This window comes from Labrus bergylta, chromosome 8 (genome assembly GCF_963930695.1).
Source record: "Labrus bergylta chromosome 8, fLabBer1.1, whole genome shotgun sequence".
NCBI lineage: Eukaryota > Metazoa > Chordata > Actinopteri > Labriformes > Labridae > Labrus > Labrus bergylta.
The window spans coordinates 12,025,413-12,047,132 of NC_089202.1; the positions used below are offsets into that span (position 1 = coordinate 12,025,413).

Consider the following 21,720-nt stretch of genomic DNA (forward strand, 5'->3'; position numbering starts at 1 on the left):
CTCCCCCCGACGTCATCAATCTGCGACATTCTCTGACAGAACGCTCCATGTGAACTGGTTGTTTCACCAAAGTTACCATTAAATACAGGTAAGTCTTTTTTATCAATGTGATAACTGCTGTCACTATGACGTCATTCAGCTCGCTGCCTATGCAAAGAAACCACCTGACGGGTGAAGGAGTGAGTAGCTGCTGTGAAGCGGCGTCTCAGAGATTGTCTCCACAAGGTCAGGATTTATATGTTACATGACGGCGACACCTCTCCTGTGGCTGCTCCGGTTCCCTTTAATCTCAAGATTCTGATGGTGGTTGTGTTGCTCGATGCAGAAATATCAGCTATATTGTTAATCACAGCCTGTATGTATTGTTTTTTTTATTACTGCGTTATTCATTACACAACCAGGATTTTCTACAGTAAGAGTTCTGTAATTATCATGCGGAAGTTGTTGTTAGATTAAAGCTTTTAATGCTGAATTAAACTCAGAAAATGAAGATTGAGTTCATTGTCCTCGTGTTTATTTGTAACCACACCTTCTCCACTGCAGATTGGACATGGGACGGTGATCCTGTCTGCTGAACTTTGTGAAAAGCCGCCTCCTCACCTACCTGAGCCTTCTGTCTTGTCTCTGAGACCAGATGGCCAGCCGCCTCTTTGGCAGGTATGCCCGTCTGCTCTCCAGCGTCTCCTCCCAGGCGCCGTTTGCTGCTGCTGCCGCCGCGCGCCAGCCTCCGCCTGTGGCTGGACCTGCAGCGGTGCAGAGGGCTCTGGGCTTGCAATGGAGCGCAGAGAGGTTAATGTGTGAGGGAAGGACAATCAACAAGGGAAATACTTACGCAGACATACCTGCACGCACCCACCTGGACAATTTGATGGAAAAGGCGGAAGAGCCAGAGAGCATCCTGCTGGCATGGGTAGAGCACGGAGGGAATAGTCAACAGGCTGCTAACGTCCTGATAAAGTGGAGTCAGTTGGTTCTAAAGACAAACAGCAAATATAAGGAACAACCACCAGATGAGATAAATGATCCAAGGCTACTGGATGTGATAAATACTCTAAATCGAGAGGTAAGGAAGCCTGATACAGAGGCGGACTGGCAAAGTGAAAGAAATGTTATCCGAGTTCTTTGAGCTTGGCGGAAAATGTTGATTTTATTTTGTGTGTTTCTCTTCCAGGTGAATACAGTGTGGAACAGCACTCTAATGAACGTCCTGCGAGCTCTCTGGAGTTTGCGTTTCTCCAACAGTGAATCAGTAGTCACTTCTGTCCAGACGGAGGTTCTGTGGCGAATCCGCAGGCTGTCCTACAAACAGCTGGGCTTCCTAGTGGTCTGGGGGGCAAACAGGAAAGCACCGCAGGATGAGGCCATAGTGAACGCTGCGTTAAAACAGCTGGAACTGCGTTGGACCGAAATCGCTGACGCTAAAACTGTTTGTACACTGATGTCCAGAGGATACCGCATTTCACCCACCCTGATGGAAAGACTGGAAGACAAGGTGCGAGATTTGAAAACGTACACCAACCAACAGAGTAAACACAGCGTTTATGTTAACATTTCTCTTAACCTCAGTTTATACAAGGACTCGGAGGGAAATGTAATAGGAATTACAGATTCTGTTTGGTTGAAAACTGTTTTCCCTGGAGAAAGAATCAAGGATAATAAAGTTAAAAGAACTTTGATCAGATCAGAGAAGATCAGATACGTGTTCAGTAGCACAACATGTACAAATATATATCAAATAAAGATACATACACATCACAGATGATTAGGCCAGATAAATCTGGAGTTTGGAGAGGCCAGTGTGCGAACACAGTGACCGCTGTATCTCTTTGAAAACGTGACAACCTCTATTACCATCTTTCACATGAATTATTGATCCTGTAAGCTGAATGTGATTTCAAACCTTAATGGACTTTCTTTTTTTCATCCATCCCTCTAACCAGGCTTTGGAGATGGCTGAGAGCATTTCATCAGATGACATTCGTAAAGTTTGCTTATCTTTGGCAGCTCAAAGCCGCAGATCTGTGCCGCTGCTCAGAGCTCTGTCTTACCATCTCCTGCTGAAGCCTTCGTCCGAGTTCACCACTCCCCTGATACTGGACGTGGCCTTTGCATACGGTATTAACACTCGTTGTTGTAAGACATCCAGTAACACAGTAGACATTTATAAATAAATGAACATTGTCTCTGTCCATGTCTCTTATGCCATTTTCTTTTTATCCTGTTTTTCACACACTATTTAAAGATTTTATATTTTTAAGTGTTCATTTTTAAAACTCCAGAGGGCAGATATACTCCAAAGAAGGCTGAGTCAATGAAAATAGTACAAAGAAAGTAATGTTGTTTTCATTCTGCCCCCATTGACAAAGAGGCATTGAAATGAAACTTTTATGTGGAAACTCAATTTTCTTCATTCATCTTTTTATATGCATACACTTTTTTTTCTGAAGCAGGATTTGTTCAACTTGATTATTCTGCTTATCATTGCTGGACCAATGAAAACTACTACTATTGCGAGTAAAACCGCTTAATTTCACGTGAAAGGTTACGACAAATGAATCCACTGTATGCTCAGTAACTCCATGTCTCTTGCTTGCAGTAACAACTTTGTCTTTGTTCCTCTCTCTAGGAAAGTTGAACTTCAACCAGTCTAAGGTATTTCAGCGGATGGCCTCAGAGTTGTTACCCAGAGTCCCTGAACTCAGCGCTGAAGAAGTCACACGCTTTGCTAAATCCCTCGGCTTCCTCAAATGTCTCCACGTGCCTTTATTTCAGGCCTTTGCTGAGGTCAGTTACACATCTTGTGCAAACACAACTTCAGTGAATTTGAAAAAAGAGCTTTATCTCATTTTAACCTTTTTATCTTTTCCATTGTTAAACTATATTGTTTCACCAGCACTACACAACAAACAGTGAGACGTACAGCACAATTCAGCTCGGTAGTCTACTCATGACCCTGGCCAACCTCGGCTTTCAGCCCAGCAACCAAGAGAAGTTTTATACCAAGGTACTGATGATACTAAATGCTCCCTTTAGCTCTTCATGCTGCTTCTTCTTCCTGCCGTAAGAGTACTCTTTATTGATGCTTTTTCTTTTTTTAAAGGTTCATTCTGCACTAGAGGACTCTCTCTCAGGTCTGAGGCCCCACTTTCAGACAGATGTAGTCTGGTCTCTCTGTGTGCTTCAACAGGCCAAGCCTCATTACCTCATTCCGCTCACACAGCAGAGTCATATTACCGAATTGTCAGGTACGACACCGAGCTGTGGCATTCCTTCTCCTTCTATGCACTGCTAAATGTTGTATTTATATAGCTGCTCCTCTTAACAGAACTTGACAGGCCAAAGAGGCAGGGGTTGTTTTGTGTGGGGATCATAGAATACATATGACTTGTATACCTCTCTCCCTCCATACTGGCTACAGTTGTGTCCCTGGGCATTATTATCTGTGCCATTCTTTTTAACACGATCACTTAGTGAGGTTAAGGGGAAAACCTTGAAATTTAGGAAAAGGTCAATTTTGTTTAATGTTGACCTACTTATGCCCTTGGAATTCTTAGGGCAAACGTTTTCCTTCTAATATTTTCTCTATTTTCATTGTGAGGAAATGAGATAAAACAAGTGCTGGACAATACAAGACATGCAAAACGTGGAGCTAGGGGTTAGGAAAAATATTTAGAGAGTAATCAGACATAATCCAAGAAGAAATCGAACAAACAAACATTAAGAATGTCTGAGCGATGAAGGCTAAAATACTATTTTTATTTCAGTAGATGGAAGTGCAGCACCAGTAGATTTCTGCTTACTCAGGCATTATGAATTAGTTTTTTTCAGTAATCATGGATGCCTGTCAGTGTGTAGGTTCTCACTCTCTCTCTCTCTTGTATTTTTCTGTCTGTAGAGGGCAGCACAGCTCGAGTGGATAGCAATCACTTGAAGCTCCTCCACATTGCTGCCACCCTCCAATTAGAACATCCTGGCTTCTCCGATTCTCCATACTCCCAGAGTGCCCTGTCCATCCCTCCTAGAATTCCCCCCCTCTCACCGCTACAGACTAGCCTGAGAGGAGCTCTGCAGAGTTTGGTTGGTGGGGCGACAGAGGCTGTTCGCACTGGGGTCGACACTGTGTATGGATGGACACTTGGTAAGGAGATCCTTGAAGATTACAAACATTTAATACTGCTTACTGATTTTATCACTACAGTTTAACAAGACTTTTACATTGAAAACAACATTTACAACATCCCTCTTTACATTTTTTCTCATTTTTTCAAAAGATGAAAGGTGTACAACATGATGTGGTCACGTCATATTCATTTATTAAGCACATTTAAACGCGACTATGTCAACCAAATTGCTGTACAATCAAGACAGGCAGGTAGCGCAACATTACACATACAAAAGAACAAAAAAGGCAATGCAACACCCTAAGCAGAAAGAAAACACCCAAAACCCAGTTCCTCTTCATAAAGGTTTAAAGGTTCATCAGTGAGCCGGTGGCCATCACACTTGTTGATAAGTCCAACAGGTGTGTCCAGTTTACGTACAGTCCTGAGGATTTCCAGGTCAAGAAAGGAAATCCGTTGGATAATAGATTAGCACTCTGAACAGGGAGGATTTACTGATCATTACATTTCAGCACAGCAAATCCTGTCAGGAGAAACTGTATCAAAGATCTCTTTGTACCTCTTCATGACATAGCAATATAGATTCCAGAGAGGGAAGTGCCACATCTTAAGAGGGCAGATGGAGTCTAAAAAGAGCAGGATCCCCCAAAACTTTAGATTTGAAAACACTGTTAAGTTCATTGGAACTATACCGGAACAGAAGAAAGATATATGATATAGTTGCATTGCCAACACAAGATGAATGTCCTTCTGTTTTTTCTCTATGACATTAAAAAAGTATTTCTGATACTCTAGGCTCAATCTTGTTTCAAATAGAATTTTATGCAATGTATCTTTTTAACACCTGACATGCTCCTCTCTTATCAGAGGGTGAGCTGGTTGTGGATTGTGACAACAAACCAGTTGACATGTCGGAGCTGAAAGCCCCTCATCTACCCAGCGGAGGAGGAAACCAGCCTTTACCTGCAGGGGCTCGACGGTGAGTCATACTAGGGGAATCATGCAGGCAGGGGTTGTTAAAGATTTGTTTTGGTTTCTGTTTTGCTCTAGTTGTCTGGAATTATTTTTCAAACTGTTCCATTCATCTCTCTGTTTTTTTTTTCAGGCTGGCTGTCTTGGCTTGGGACTTTCCAAACTTTGGCTTTAAGTGTAAAGACCTTCTGGGGAGGTTCGTAATGATGAAGCGACATATCCAGCTGGCAGGCTTCATCATAGTGGAGGTAGGGAGAGGATGGAGATGGGATTAACCGTCTTTGTAGCAGTGTGGGACTGTGTTGTAGTGACTTCAAAGTAAAAGCATTTTTAAATAGTGACCAAGTTATTTTTTTCTATCTCTGTAAATAGGTTAAACCAAGCTATTTGTGGCTGAGAACAGTTTTTTTACTCCAAACTCTCTTAAGCCAGTGCAAATACAATTTTCAGAAGTGTGTTTGCTGAAATAATTCATTTTTCAATTTTTGAATATACGGAGGTAGCTCTGCTGCTCCTCTATCTGACAGTCAGAAGCTATGCAAACAGTGGACCTCATAATTGAGAGTCAGTTGGGTCCTGCTGCAGACTGAGGTATAAATAGAGCTCCAGCCACAGCCTGCCTCATCTAGGCCAATCAAAACTCTCATTCTATCTTCTAGTAGAATTCCTTGGCTGACTGTAGCATCGCTTGCCTCTCAGGTTTGCACTTCTTTAGGATGTCAAAATTAGCATAACCCTTTTATAATGTGTTTGTAAAAATATGGTTTCACAACTGTTTTCTCCTCTTATACACTTCATGAAAATGTATCCTCTAATGCAGTGGTTCTCAACTGGTGGGTTGGGACCCAAAAGTGGGTCACGGAGCCGTTTTCAGTGGGTCGCGAACATGTGACTGGAAAAAGAAAACGTGTACAAAGTCTATGAAGCGCTCTTAAAACATGCTGATTGTATTCCTTCTCTTTGTTCCGTCACATGATTGGTACCATTTGAGGTCCAAACTGCACTATTTTTCATTCAATAAATCTGATCAGAAGATTTTATTGAAGGAAGTGGTTTGGGGTCCTTTGGATGGACCAGTTAAGAACCTCTGCTCTGTGGTGATGAAATAATCACAAATCTTTCCCTTTTGTCCCACTTCAGATACCGTATTACGAGTGGCTGGAGCTGAAGACAGACTGGCAGAAACTGGCGTACCTGAAGGATAAAATCGGGAAGGCCGTGGCCGAGGACATGGCCAAGTGATCCGATCAAGTGTCAGGCAAATTTTTTTTCGCAGACTCGGCTAAATCAGAGCTTTCCCGACCAAATTGGACGACAGGGAATACACACATCCACCCACGCTCACACTTAAAGCGGAGCGGCATTGCAGAAAAGCTCTCTCATACTTTGTCAGGAAAATATACCGACATATTTTCGCTCCGGTTCCCTTGGCAACGTGTGGGGCTTTCCCTGTTTCCATGGTAATGATGAGCGAGGGTTTTTGAGGCAGAGAGAGAGACAGAAATAAACACTAGTCCTTCTGTAGAAATGATATGATCTACCAAGAGTGACTTATCAAAACAGAAGCTCTATGTTTAATATCAGCATGTATAGATGAAAGTAACTTAATTACCTCTGTGAATGTGTGTCATCGTGTGATGGAATAAACTATTTTATTGCCATTTTTACTTGTTTTTATTTTTAAAAGATTCAGTGTATGCCTTATGGGTGGATCACTTTTTTTTGAGCCTATACCGTCAGGCATGTTGCACTTGAAAATCATTGGTGTGGTATTCAGACGGCATATGTTTCATTTCACATCTATCAGTTAATGGTGCTTCCCTCTAACATACTGGTGTTTGTGGGTGCATCGTTATTTTTAGACATTTATTTGAGCAGAGTGCTACAGGTCTGAGGAGAAGTCTTCACATAGCTTGCTCAATGTGAAAAGGTTTTTCAAATATTAAAGTAATTAATTTACTTTTAAATTGCTCAAATATGGTGTGCAATATTCAAAAAGAGGCATCAAACTCACCACATGTAGTAAGTATGCACAGTGAATAAAAAAATGCATTCATTTGATACGTTTATTTTCTTCAACAGATTTGTATAATTTTTCCAAGTCCTTCTTAATCTATGTTTACATTAATGTGCATGTTAAGAGTAACAGCATTGTTATAAGAAGACAGTATGTGTAGGATTCTCAGATAAACACATTGCTGACCTGAGAGTGCTTGCACAAACAGTAAGGGCAGAGGCGGCACACTGAGTGGCAGAGAGAAGACATCTGAAGACTGCAGGCAAAAGAAGAGGAGACAAGGAGACAAGAGGGAGCCAAAGGATGATACAAAGCCAATAACGTGGCGAATAACGGGCAACAGGAAAGATGAGTGATGAATCACAAGATCCACAATCACGCTGCTCACTCGGGTTTTCCAATATTTTGAGGCTTTGAAAAGATCGATTGATGGACTTGAGAGAGAGCTCAGCTTGCACATCAAGTATTGAACCCTTTGGTCATAATATCCCATGAATGATGTGTTACAAGTGTGCAGGTGCAACCATTGTGTTAGGGGAAAGCTCATGATCTGAACATGAGGACATTAATCCATGAAAATGCAAGTTTCCTTCTTAATGCAAATCAAACCGTAGCCTAATTGCTACCCAAATGCATCAAATAAACATGATAAGAGCATGTTAGAGACAGTGATGGTAAATCATATTATTTCAGCTCTGCCTGATATCTTTAAAAAGCTGCAGAGCAAAGTACACAAACAGGTTTAAGCTGCTGATTTATCAACAGCTATATCTGTTGAGGTCACCCAGATTGCACTGAGGCTATAAGGGCATTATCCACTAAAGTGGTAATCACTTCTGCTGAGCTGGCACATCCATCAGGGCAAGTTTTGGGTTACCATGGAAACTACCCTGGCTGATCACTTGTCTCATTGCTGCCGCCCCCTCCATGTCCTTCTATTTCTATTTTTCCCTCACTTATTGTGTTGAAAGTGAAGAAATAGAGGGATAGAGAGCAAAGAGGAGAGCAAAACCGATGCAATAGCTGCCCTTGGGGGTGGGGTGGGGTCTCCATGTTGGGAAAACAATCAGAGCAGAGGCAGAGGGTATAGCACAGGTACACTTTAAGGTTTTGTTCATGCCTCTTTGATTGTCTGATTCTACTGGCTTCCTGTTTGTTTCGCTGTATTTGAGCGAATTTCTCCACCTTCCTCTTGTTTTTGCAGTACTGGTCCTTCCCTTCAAGGTTGAGGGCAGCACTGAGACAACAGTGGAAATTTGCTGACATCATCTCCCAAGATCCAGTCATTGCTTGGATGAGAGAGGAAGGAAGGGAGGGGGGTCATGGAGGATGAGGATGGAGGAAAGCAGGAACTGGGCATCAAGAGAGAATACTGCAGCTCCTCTCAGATTCTAAACACACACACATACACACACACACACACACACACACACACAGACTCTCATATGCAAATGAAGTGGATCATAAGGCTCTGAAAACACACGCCCACAACAGCAGCATCACTGCGCTGCACCACAGAGAGGGACCAGGGAGAGCACACTCCCATCTCTCTTCCTCTCTGTCTCATACGAGCACATACACACACATAGGCAGACACGTGCTGCAGGAAAGATCTGAGTGTTGGGTCGCTGAGCATTCAGGTCCCCCCTCCCCTACTCCTCCTTCTTCTTCTTCGCTCTCACTCTCTCACTCCCTCGCTCCCTGTTCACCTTGTCTGTTCCGGCTGTATGGTTTATTGTTGCGTCAGAGCCAGCGAGAAGCATGCCGGGGGAGAGCGCACACAGATCTGTCCCCACCGACAAACATCCAGAGCCAGGGGCTGAGGAGACAGGGCTCCCTGGACCAGGTAGGACCTCTGGGGTTTGGGATTGAAGAGGGTTGATTTGATGGAAGATAGAGACCAGGAGATAATCAAGAAAATATGGGGGGGGTGTAGAGCAGGTTGATTGCATTAGAAAGATTAGGATATAAGAGGAGAAAAGGGGAGAATCAGAAGGTTATAAAGAATGGCAAACATAGAAAAGGGAAACAAAGAAAGTGTGACACGATCTGCTTGAAACTTCAATGTTTTGAACAGTCAGTTTAGTGCTGGGTCATTTCTGTCTGTCATTTCTGTTGACATGTGCAGTCTGAGTAAGCTGTGATTCAGCTGCATGTTTGCATTCTTACTTAACTGCTTGCTGAATCCCCCTTCCAGCTCCCAAATTTAAGAAACCTCCCGCAAACCATCAACCATCAACCATCAACCTTATCCCTCCTTATACTAAAAACCTAATTTAAATCCTTTGTGTTACTGCCCTCTGTCACCTTACCCCACCCTAACCCTGACCTCCTTACCAGCTTCACTCCTTACCATGCTGCTATCTCCAGCCCTGTTGCAGCCCCATTTACATCCACATCCCTTTAGCAATTCTACAAGAAGTGTGGAGTGGCTACTCCCTCCCCCCGCAAGCCTCAGAAGGAACATGACACAGCAGCATGGCAGCTATCTCAGAAACACGCAAACACATCCTACTAGTGTTATTGTTGCAATTTGTTCTACACTGCTGCTTTACATATAAAGATGTTGTATGAAGACTTGAGATAAGTTATTAAACAGAAGTAACAAAAAGGAGAGAGAGAGAGATAGGCTTAGTGTTGGGATAGTGTGAATGAGTGATTGGGAGAGTCAACATTTTATTTTTGTCCCCTTGCAGTCAGGCAATAATGAACAGAGTGAGAAAGTTGTCACTGACAGTTATTGCACACAATGTAGTCTTTAATAAGTACGGTACAGTACACTGCACAGTGTTGTAACAGTCATGACGGTTAATAATAATGGCTTTGAGGAAAAGTCTCTGGCTCCTCCTTGAAAATTGCCATTTCTTTAGCTCATCTTTGCCCCAGTCTGTTCTTAGGCCTGAATTTATTTTAAGCTTTCTTGGCCTAAATCTAGGTAGAAGAGGGAGGATTGAAAATGACAAGATGCTAACTTGTATTCTGGCACTAGCATGATGAGAAAAGAGAGATAATGGAGCTGAATGTCATGAAAAATACGAGGTAGATGTATAAAAAAACAAACGGATGAGACTTTTGGGGTGCTCCCATTTAACAGCTCATTCTGAGCTGAAACTGAAGCCCCCCCACGGGCTGACAGGCCAGTGCTGCAGCCTCTGTGACGCAGCTTCAGTCTGCTAAGCTTAATGCGGCCTTTTCCTGCCTTACCTAGCCCGGTGCTTGATTTCAATGTATTCCCCCAGAGGAGACTTGCAGGCTGAGTGAGGAGAGGGAAAGAGAGGCAGACATTCACAGATGATTTTCAGCACTGAATCTGCAGCTGGGGGGATGGACTGGCAGTTATGCTAGCAGAAACTAAACATGTCAATGGGTTATTTAGCAGCCTAGCAAAACAGTAGTTGCAATATTATGCTTAGTTATTATTTCTTACATGTGATGCCAATGCTTAGCATACAATGACAGAATGAGAGACACAATTCTGAGCTAAATGCTTGAGTTTATATATGTTTGTGCACCGAGTTACTGATGCTAGCTGCCTTTTTATATAGAGGAAACAATTGAAATCAATTGTGCTGTATCAATTAGGCTACCCACCTGACTCTGTTTTACACAGACAAAGCAGTAGTTGGCTTTTGTGCTTGATTAACTGTGCATCTTTCTGATTAGTGGCAGGTTTTATCCCATGAGGCATGACTCAGCATACACAAACACACCTAGAGCGTATTTTTTGGGGCACTGATCATGCAGGACTACAAAGTGCTGATGACTGCATCCACCACAACCACCACAGGCAGTGCAGGAAAGCAATGAGGAAGGAGAAGCACAGGAGATATATTTGGTAAAAAAATAAACAAAACATGAAGGACAGGAGAAGAGACAGAGAGTCACAACATTAGGTGGAAAGAGGGGGAGAGGGGAATTTGATAGAGAAATATTTACTGAACATTTTTAGGGAGTGACCCAAAGGAGAAGTTACAGAACAGAAAGTGATGTGAATTAGCAAGTAAGTGATATCTGGGTTCCTGGAAGAGTAAGTGTCTATTCGTGTGTGTGTGTGTGTGTGTGTGTGTGTGTGTGTGTGTGTGTGTGTGTGTGTGTGTGTGTGTGTGTGTGTGTGTTTGTGGCTGGCACTGAGCTGAGCCAATTGTGTGTTATAATGGCCAATCATCATGTGGATTGAGGTCACTCTGGCAATGTCCCAGATAAGAGAGCAAACGAAGGTTCTGTTCCTTCTCTTGGTGTCCATATAGAACTAAGTGTACACCCCCACCCCACCCTTTGGCAGTATTTAAAAATATGTATGGTTTTATGTTATGGTAATTAATTCTTCATACCAAAATTATTAAGTAGAGTAACTGAAAACGGGGGAATATGGACTCTTATTCCTTCCCCCCCCCCTCACCACTTTCCCTTACTGCCAACTCAGAAGAATCACTTTACTCACCGATGATCTAATTTCCTTCATATATCCTGTCATTTCCCCTCAGTGATCTCCCCCTTCCTGATGACAGTTAAGAAGATGATAGTGTAGACTAGTAGGACATTAGGAAAGAGAACATGTAATTCAATAACAGTTTATTTTGCCTCCATCTTATATGGCAATTGTACATGTTGAAACAGAAAGTCAAATACAGAAAAACTTGGATTGAAATGTAAAATACCCTAATATTATTTTATTAATTCTTAAGTTTAACCACTACAAACAGTTATTCAGTTTTGAACACTTTTCAAAATATTAGAAAACAGCCCAACATTACTCTGTTTTCAGTCTTGCTATCAAAAACAATCAAGGTATCACAGAGATCATTTTAAATAATCTACTGACCAGCATGTTGGTGACTTTGTTATACCTCTGTCTGAGCAAGTGTATTGGAGAAGAAAATTAAACTTTGAACAATAGGATATAAAATCAATCGGTTATTTTACATTTAAGAAGTTGTAGCCTTGCAAAATGGCTAGTGTCAGGGATTACGATGTTTATGCCACTTGATTGCCACAAAATCTGCTAAAATATCACATTTATGCCTTTAATCAAGAATTTTTTACTTTGTTCTGGGTTTTTTTCTCCAGATATGACAAGACACCCATCTACTGACTCCACTCCTAGTGACAGTGGCTCCTCCCCTAGTGACAGTGGTTCCAGCCCCTCTCCCAGTACTCCTCAGAAGCTACTCCCAGCATGCAACTCTCCATTTGGACCACGCCTATTTCATGCAACACCCAGCTCTTCTGGTACTCCAAGACCTCAACCTGAAGGCTCTGACCGCCGCAGCAACACAACCAGATTGTCTGGAAAGCTAGGTGGACATGGACCATGTGGTCGCCACATCCCTGTTAAAATGGAAAGAATTAAGGTGAGTTATGTGTTGATGAGCATGTTTCAATCTTAAATGAACTGTCTTCATAAAAATGTTTATTTGAACACTGACATGAACTTTGATATGAATGTATAATGTGTATTGTATAGGTTCTGACTGGTTCTGAGGTAGAAAGCGACTATCAAGAGCCCCAGACCATTGACACGAGGGTGGTGATGGGTCAGGAGACACTGCTTAAAACAATGGAAATCCAGGAAGGAAGACTTCTACTGGATTCAAGGAATCTGGCTATCCCCTTGCCATATATTCCAAGCTTCTCAAATCCACAGTCACAAGCAAAAGAGACCCAGCCGGAACTCGTCAAAGAAGAAAGCCAAGCTCAAAGTCCTCAAAAGCAGCAGGAGCAACAAAAAGAACCTGTGCAAACTCCAACCTTACCCTCCTCCTCTTATCACAGCACCTTATGCCCTCCCTCATCCACCCTGGAGCCAATCACAACTGATGGCAATTTTGTTGAAAATGAGGAAGCGGGTAGAAACCTTTCTAACAATGAAGTGCCTTCCCACCCTTTCTCTGAGCGGGCCTGCCCAGTTGCTTTGTCCTTCAATGAGCCACCCTATACTGTTGACCCCCTAAGAGTGGGTGTGCCCTCATCTCTTGACCACGACCTGTATTATACTGCACCTTCAACTCCTATCAAGATGGCTTCTCGCTCCTTGCACCTTAAACATCATTCATATCCTGGTTCTCCAGCTTGCCCACTCTCCCCTGGCTCTCCTTCAGACAGTGAGGATCTTTGTTCTCCTCTCACCTCTCCCTCTGGCTCTTATATCACAGCCGAGGGTGGCAGCTGGGCTTCATCATACACCTCATCAACCTCCCCCTCCACCTCACCCAACTTGCTCCTCACTGAAGAAGCACAGGAGGCCCCTGCTTGCTTTGTGGGCTCTTTATCAGAGATTGGAGATGAAGTTGGGGAGGACAAGGGACGAGTAGGTCCAGAACGGGAGGAGGAAAGAGCAGGTGAATTCTGCCTTTATCATCCTCCAGAATTTGTCATGAATTCCAGAATGGGTATAACAGGAACAGCGATCCTTGAGGAAGATGAAGCCCTAAAAGGGGAGGAGGTCAAGATATCGAGAGAAAGTTGTCGTCCTTGCTGGGTGACTGAAGATACATCTCCTTTAAGAAGCAGCAGCAGCCATAGCAGTGATTCCCAGGAGGATGGGGGAGAATCCGAAAGCTCACTCTGCCCATTGGTAGAAGCTGGAAGAGCAGAGTTTGTGAGTCCCATGCAGACAGGCCTTAAACTGCAACTGGAGGCATGTTTATCAGAAGAGCATTACGCGCAGATGGACGACCTACCAGAAGTACTCTCCACTGCCTTGACTCCTGACACAGAGAACATGACCATGGCCTCTTCTAGCCTCAGTCCTGACTCACCTGTCATCCCGCTGAATGCCTTCTGTCCTGGAGCCTTTGGAAGGCTGGGCCCAAGCTCTTTCATGCTTTCCCAAGCAGCCTGTATGGATGATATACCAGATGACGAAAGAATGATCCCTGCCTCCCTTATCTCATTCCCCCTCCACACAAGTCTTATCTTCAAGGCTGATTCAATGGAAATTACTCTCTTCCCCACAGAGGAAGAGAATGACGTAGAAAATATGAATGACGAACACAAAGAAAGAGATGCAAATGCATATGCAGCAGGTGAGGAGGAAGCAGATGTTGAAGATGAGGATGATGATGAAGAAGATGATGTTGACTTTGACTATGATGGCAATGATGACAGCACTGCTAATGCCGCTTCTGGTGGTAATGATGATGATGTAAACAATGAAGATGATGTCATTGACAACCATGATGATGCAGATGAAGAAGCTAAGGTAGAGGTGAAAGTGGTAGAAGAGGAAGAAGAGGAGGAAGAAAAAGAGCAGGAAGTAGATGGTGAGGAGGAATGTGACAGCAAAGCAGTGAAGGATAATTCAGATGATAGCTCAGCATCCTTCCTTCATTCACTTTCAGAAACATCTATTAATGAGGGGTTGGATGAATCCTTCTGTTTCCAAGACGATACAGATGACTCACTGGATTCTGCCTCTTATAATGGGGAGGAAGATGAACGTCTTTACAGCACTGAGAGGCATGCAGAATCACTAGAACCCACATCATTGGATGCACTTGATCAGACTGAAATCCAACCAGAATCTACACAGGAGTCTACCACTGGAACTGATCAATCTGAACCTATGCACATGCAACACATCATGGAAGATGTAGATCATGCAGCCATTGCAGCCCAGCCAGAAGGCAAGAATATAGTGCCCAAACCTCTGGATGAACCTAAACTCATTAAATCCAAGTCAGACCATAAACTGGACTCTACCAGTGAAATAGATCAAACGGCATCTTTTCACACACAGCTAAATACAGGCAAACCAATGGATCAAATGTCCCATCAACCAGAGTCCTCAAGCAATCTGGGCGAGGGTAGGAGTGAGAGTGAGATGATGACTATCTCTGTTTCTTCCAACTCTCTTCAGCAGCCTAATGACAACCTTTATGTTCATTGCTCCACAACTCCTGTGGTCAGTCAATCTCTTCCTGGCCATACTGCTGAGATCCAAAAAATCCCTCCTATTGCTACTTTCTCGCAGGAGACCACAGACATTCACAGATCTGTTGTTTCAGAAAAAAGGGCTGAGGAAAATTCTAAGAAGAAAGATAAAAATTTGAAACCAAGCATTGATCATTCAGAGGTGCAACCCAAAGAAAAACCAGAAAAAGACTCTTTTAAGTTGCTTATCAAGCCCCGTCATAATCAACCAGAGAGCCAAAAGACAGTAGGAGCAAGCAGACTTGCATTATCAAAGTCATTCTCCAATAAAGTTGATGTGCCTGGAGCTGCAGAGGCCAAGTGTAGAGCCACTATGCACAGGGAATCTGAGATTGAACTTGACCAGAAGAATGGCAATGCCTCAGCAGAGTTAATGAATAGGGAGAGCACAAGCATTAATTCTGGCCCCTCTATGAATACGGCCACTGCAACCAATGACTTGAATAAAGGTGTTCTTTTTCTCTCCTGTTCTAGTCCCAACCCTTGCACCAATCCCAGTAATATCCCTGTGTCTACTTCTCCAGAGATTATCCCAGAACTTGCTGACAATCTAGAACTGACCCCTGAACACTGCCCATGTGACTCTGCCCAGGAAAACTTGAGGGAAAACACCCTTACAACTGATGATGGGGTGCTGGGTGTTGTTGGATCCCCACATTCTCCACTGGCCATTTCCCCTAAAAGGGAAAACTCAGAGACAGAGACAAACAGGGAAATGGTGTCCGGGGCAACAGCATGGTGTGACGACAGGATGGGGCTGGGACTACATCTAGGATTAGGGTCCGGCGTTGAGTTTGGTGTCTGGGGAGCAGGGGAGTCTCTTTCCCTGTCAATGGGGAAGAGGTATGAGGTAGAAGCAGAGAGTCTGCTCATGTGTGATGCAGAGGGCCAAAGCACACAAACTGCTTTGGCTCCTGAGGCATTGAGCAGTGAAATGTGCCAAAATGATGACAATGTTCTGGATTCTGTTTTGGATGAGGAAGATAACAGTCTATGTGGAGATAGGGACAAGATGGCCGATGAAGAGTTAGTAGGGGGGGGAACTTCTGAGTCCAACTTGACGCATTGGAAATCCATTGAGGAGATCTCAGAAGCAGGGGGAGGAGAGGATGGAAGCTCAAGATTCCCAGAAGATGATGTCAGTAATCTGAATCCAGACCAAGATGGAGATAGCACAGACACACAAATACAAGACACTTGGAAGAATTCTAACAATATCAACGACTCTGCTTTTGACCCCTTGGAAGTAGCCATGTGTGGGAGTTTGAATGCTCTATCAGAGGAAGTGAGACCCCAGAGTGTCAGTGTCAGTGTTAGAGAGTCCGTGTCTAATATTCCACTTGAGGAGATACCACTTCAGGTTTCTAACACCAATTTTGATGATGGAGATGAAGACAAAACTGGCAGATCCATTAGGCCATTAGTTGACACTAAAATCAGCCATGAGTGTCAAACAATCACTCAAGATAGTAATGCCCCATTTTCTTTGCTACATGGATCCTTTGGTTCATTTTCTCCTAAATATAAATCTAATCAATCCCGACAAAGTATAGCCTGTCAACACAAAATGCAGAATACCAGTTCTCATTCAGAGATGGTGAAGCCTCAGACTCACCAAAAAAGAGATGAAGTCAGTCCTGTGACTGACAGACTTGTCGATGAACCAAAGACTAAAGATGCCTTTAGAGGACAGCAGTGTGTTGTTTGTAACTCAGGGGAAGAAGATGAAAAGGAAAAAGCAGAGGAGAAAGCAATAGACGGAGGTCAACAGAAAGTCATGAAGAACAAAAAGGGAAGAAAGACATCTTCTGCACAGAACAAGCCAGAACACTTTGCGTGCCACACACCCAAGGAGGGACTTTGCAAAGATACACCAAATGTTTCTAAGAAAGGGAGACGAGGGAAGCAAAATGAAAATAGGGCATTCCAGACAGGCAGTCATGCTGACTCTAGTCCTGAATTTGTTGATGATCCAAAGGAACCATCTGTTCCCTTCAACACAACAGCAGATGGATGGTCAAAGGGAATCACAGACGATTCTAAAACTAAGAAAGGCCAAAAGGCAAATGACAAAGATTCAGTGTCTGACTGTCAACTGAGGACAACTGGATCAGACAAGGCTGAATCTGGTTCAGAGATCCAGGGGGAGAACAGTTCCATTCCTGATGTCAAAAATCCTACCCATGGATACTACAAGTTATCCTTGCATACCCCACACAACCTCAATGTTGTGATGACAAGGAACCATGAACCACATCAGGCACAGGAGGTTCTCGATAACAGACCCCTATCTGATAGTCGGAGAGGAATTACATTGGACATTAATGACAACAATATAGATACTGATCACAGCCCAGCAACCCAGGATATCTCATCATGCTCTCTGACTCCACTTTCTTCCTCAACATCTCATGTTTCCTCCTCCTCCCCCATACCTTGCGCTTCAACAGACCCTGAAGATGATCTTCCCACACCAGTGCAGGAATCCCAACCTGCGCTTTTAGCCCAGCAGCAGTCTTCACTGCCTTTGTGCCCCACCAACCCTACACTTTTCTCACCTTCCCCTACTTCAAAACAAGCCTCTAATTCCCAATTTCTTCCCAACAACAACCTCCAGGAAGTCACTGTTGTCCTTTATACATCAACTACATCCACCACAAGTGTTTCTTCACCGTCACTCTCCACTGCCTTGCCACTGAGCCTGTCTCAGCCTACCCAGGAGTCGTCTTCACCTGTCCTGGGGACTGTTGATTCAGCATGTGTTTCCAACACAATATCATGTCCAAAATCTCATTCCTTCTCAGAGTCTCAGCCTAATCTTAACATCCAGGCTCACAAAAAAACCAAGCAGGGTCACACATCTAGCAAACAAGGCAGGTGCAGAGGTGAGTATGGAAATAATTATATCTTTAATCTTTAATTCATTTAAACTCAATTCAGTTAAATTTAATTAATATCAATTGAATATGAAGACTGTTGAATGTTTTAGAATGTGTATGTGTGTACATTAATGTACTTGTGTGTGAAATAGTTTTTGAGGTATTACAGTGTGTGTGTGTGTGTGTGTGTGTGTGTGTGTGTGTGTGTGTGTGTGTGTGTGTGTGTGTGTTTAAAGTTGCCGTAGTGAGGTTTGTGCTTTATGTGCATGCATTTGATTATATTGTTGATATTTTTAAAGTTTAAAGTTTAAAGTTTGTAAATGTAAAGTCAAATATGAGCTTCCTTATACAAATCTGATCAATTAATGTGTGCATTGTAAGGTCCCAGTATGGCTGAGGAGGACACAGACAGTGAGGAGGATGTTGGACTGCTGCCACGCAGTCACAGATCTCAGCCCAGTGCAGTTGCAGAAAACAAAAATGGATCCATGCAAAAAGATTCGGGTCCATCTAATCAACTGGAGTTACAGCCTTTCTCCGCCCACAAAATCACCGACAGACAGTCAGGCTGTCCAATCAACCACAGTCACAGGATTTCTGAAGAGATCAACCTATCCTTCAAAAACAATTGTGAGTTGTCTCTTATCTTTTGCCGAATAATTTAGGGAGAGAATCCCCTTAATGCCATTTCATATAGTTAATAAAGTATTTGTTTTCTTTCTGTCTTAGTAAAGTAAAAGCAGTTTCACATTATTTGGTCCAACATTTCAATGTCATGATGAATTAGGTAGATGTAGCTTAAAGTAGCTCTGCTTTAATGACAAACAACATTACAAAAAATATAAATTGTCTCCATTTTAAAAGTCCCTGTTTGAATAATGGCTAAAAATCTGTTGTATTAAATAACATATTGCGTCTAATGCAAAATTACATAGTATAGAGATATAATTACATCTATTTTCCATGGGCTAATTAAATTCTCTGCTGAGCTTTTGTATTGTAAATGAACACTCTTCATCAGCATGGCACTAATGAGATAGATTCACTAATGTCATCATTACTGCTTCTATGGTGATTATATTCTACAGCAATATCAATAAAGCTCACCTCACTAATATGTTCTTGAATATCGTCTTGTGTAGGCTCCGTGATGACTTCCTGTAATGAGTCAGAGAGCGAGGGGTCAGTGCCTGAGCTAGAAGAGCCAGAACCACTGAGACCATCAGAGCCCCAGGTCAGTCTATGTATTCTGCTTGGAAATACATTTCCGTGTAAATAGTGTTATCCATATATTTTATTAGGATGATGGGCTCTGACATATTGCCCTCGTGATGTCATTTGGAGCCAGAGTAGCACAGTAGTCTCTGCCTACCTTTTTGACTAACCAGTAAAATGACAAAGATCCCTCAGAGTGCAGTTAAAGGAGAAGAGATTCTTATTTCAGTCTGAAGTAGACTCTTACAATATTAAGTGTAGAGATCAATTACTTTTTTTTTGTTTGTTTCCTCTAACTCTGCTAAACAGGCGCACACAGTGACACAGGAGCTGCTTTTGTCACCAGAGCTGTCTATCACGACATAAAACTAATTCAAAATAAACTTTTATTTTACTAACTATTATGGCAGAAACCATGTTCAAGAAATATTTATTTGACCTTTATTTTAAATTCAGTTTGAGCCATGTCCCATCTCATAACATGGAGGAGGCGGAGCTTATGACCCATTCTTCAGCCAGTCTGCAGCTCCAAATGTTTTGATTTCACTTTTGGGAAGCTGTCGTGTTGCCCATCTTTTTATACAGTCTATGGCCCTATCAGATTAGGTTTTGATTTAAAAAAAAATCTTTACAATGATACTCTGGAAATTGTATTACTCAACTTGAATGTTAATGCATGCTGCATTTAAGAAGCATGCGCATAATTTACACATGATAGGTTTGCAAAACTAACATGGAATTAACATACATAATTAAAGTAAACTAACTTATATTTCTTTATTTTTCTCCAGTCAATCTCCTCTGCAGATGAAGGGCTAAACAGACCGAAACAGAGTCGCAGTGAGAAGAAGGCACGCAAGGTCAGACTTTGACTATATCAAAAGGACTGAATAGAATTATAGGATATGATTTTGAAGCAGTTTTTCCTTTTTGTAAGAGTTTTAATTTCATCTTTCTTTTCCCCTCTCTCTGCTGCTGTAGGCCATGTCCAAACTGGGTTTGAAGCCGGTACATGGTGTGACCAGAATCACCATCAGGAAGTCCAAGAGTATCTTGTTTGTCATTAGCAGACCAGATGTGTTCAAAAGCCCTGCGTCAGACATCTACATTGTATTTGGAGAGGCAAAGGTCATTCTTTCTCTCTTTCTCTTTCTTTCTTTTTTAATCAAGCATGTGTTGTATTGCCTCTGAACCTCCCTCTCTCCTCCTCCTCTCTGCTCTCAGATTGAAGACCTGTCTCAGCAGGCTCATAAAGCAGCAGCAGAGAAATTCAAGGTGCCTGTAACCTCATCACCTTTGGCTCCACCTGTCCCACCCAGCCTCACCATCAAAGAGGAGAGTGAAGAGGAGGAAGAAGAGGTACTGGTCCTCCTGTCTCAAATAGTCTAAATAACTCCCACATTAGTGTCATTACAATTACTTTAAATATTGTATTCTATTGTAAACTTTTTATACTTTTTCTGGTTATGTTTTGTATCTGCTCATCAGGTGGATGAGGGGGGTCTTGAACAGAGGGACATTGAGCTGGTGATGGCTCAGGCTAACGTGTCACGAGCCAAGGCTGTCCGTGCACTAAAACACAACAAGAATGACATTGTGAATGCAATCATGGTGAGGAGGAAAGGGGGGCTAAAGAGTGGTTGTGGGGGAGGGGGGTAGAGGGAGGGCAGATGGTGAACAATATAATGAGTCATGGTAAGTAAACAGTGCTCAGAGGGGGTGTGCCGTATAGGAGAAAGAGTGGAGGACAAATGACAAGAAGAATTTCTCCCCAGTAACTGAGCAACCTCTACACTTCTGTAGGTCATCAGTGCAGTTTGATGACCACTAGATGGCAGCAACAACTCATATAATGGAGATGTTCTGTGACGCAGGTTAATTTTTCTTGATTGGGTGGAAAGCAAGATGATGCTGGCTTAAGATCAAGGACAAGAAGTGTAATTTCCACTCCTTTATTTAATGAGTTTTACATCACAGTGCAGCTTATTTCATCTTATTTTTTCTTCAATTTTAGGAAAGACTGATTTGTGTTCTTGTTTTCCCTTCCAAAAAACAGTTCAAACACTAAATTATATTAATTTTATCATATCTTTCATATATGTTTCCCTTTTTTTGATTAACCAACATAAGCATTTGTTTGAAAATCTCTTTTCTCTCTGTCTCTCTTTCTCTTTTCCATGTAGGAGCTGACCATGTAAGTGGCGAGGAGGATTTGACCATTGACCCCCTCCCACATCATATAAAGCCTAAACGCCACTGACTCTTCTGTATCGCTGCTACTGTATGTTGCATCCCCAGTATCTGCTAAATAAAGTCTGCTCCAACGTGGGATTGGTCTGTGTGGCAGAATTGTTTTTTACTGAAAAGAATGGTGTTACTTGAGTGAACATTCAGATCAGCACAGTCGTACTGCAAATCTGTAATATTCTGCAGATACACAAACATTGTGATTTGAACATTTTTTACTTTTCCAGTTTTCTGAATTTGACCGTCTATTTTCCAATCCCAAGACAATCTTTAAAAAAATCTTTGAAATGTTTTTATTATATTGTTTTCAAAAGTAAAAGTTAGCAAAAAAGTGTTT

General features: G+C 42.5%; 2 protein-coding genes across 3 annotated transcripts; both read left to right on the forward strand.

The window, feature by feature from the left end:
* The first annotated feature begins 5 nt into the window (after positions 1-5).
* Positions 6-6,754, forward strand: tbrg4 (transforming growth factor beta regulator 4). Of its 2 annotated transcripts, none has more exons than XM_020648493.3 (11): positions 6-88; positions 544-1,063; positions 1,172-1,492; positions 1,941-2,115; positions 2,627-2,784; positions 2,894-3,004; positions 3,101-3,245; positions 3,896-4,138; positions 4,989-5,100; positions 5,227-5,341; positions 6,234-6,754. In XM_020648493.3, the coding sequence occupies exons 2-11, from the start codon at positions 635-637 to the stop codon at positions 6,333-6,335; spliced, it is 1,911 nt and encodes a 636-aa protein (XP_020504149.2). In that variant the 5' UTR covers positions 6-88; positions 544-634; the 3' UTR covers positions 6,336-6,754. The 2 variants fall into 2 exon arrangements, with proteins under 2 accessions (XP_020504149.2, XP_020504150.2); XM_020648494.3 differs by lacking the exon at positions 6-88 and adding an exon at positions 234-355.
* Positions 6,755-8,570: 1,816 nt separating this feature from the next.
* Positions 8,571-21,465, forward strand: nacad (NAC alpha domain containing). The gene is made up of 10 exons (XM_020648539.3): positions 8,571-8,956; positions 12,178-12,461; positions 12,575-17,927; positions 18,303-18,551; positions 19,064-19,155; positions 19,928-19,996; positions 20,118-20,264; positions 20,361-20,495; positions 20,625-20,747; positions 21,320-21,465. The coding sequence occupies exons 1-10, from the start codon at positions 8,872-8,874 to the stop codon at positions 21,332-21,334; spliced, it is 6,552 nt and encodes a 2,183-aa protein (XP_020504195.2). The 5' UTR covers positions 8,571-8,871; the 3' UTR covers positions 21,335-21,465.
* The last annotated feature ends 255 nt before the right edge of the window (positions 21,466-21,720 follow it).

Excerpts from the sequence above, each read along its gene's own strand:
- nacad (XM_020648539.3), top strand. The coding sequence starts at position 8,872 with ATGCCGGGGGAGAGCGCACACAGATCTGTCCCCACCGACAAACATCCA. Across the intron at positions 17,928-18,302 it reads CAAACAAGGCAGGTGCAGAG|GTCCCAGTATGGCTGAGGAG; the intron begins GTGAGTATGGAA and ends GTGCATTGTAAG. Across the intron at positions 20,496-20,624 it reads GTGAAGAGGAGGAAGAAGAG|GTGGATGAGGGGGGTCTTGA; the intron begins GTACTGGTCCTC and ends TCTGCTCATCAG.
- tbrg4 (XM_020648493.3), top strand. The coding sequence starts at position 635 with ATGGCCAGCCGCCTCTTTGGCAGGTATGCCCGTCTGCTCTCCAGCGTC. Across the intron at positions 2,785-2,893 it reads TATTTCAGGCCTTTGCTGAG|CACTACACAACAAACAGTGA; the intron begins GTCAGTTACACA and ends TTGTTTCACCAG. Across the intron at positions 5,342-6,233 it reads CAGGCTTCATCATAGTGGAG|ATACCGTATTACGAGTGGCT; the intron begins GTAGGGAGAGGA and ends GTCCCACTTCAG.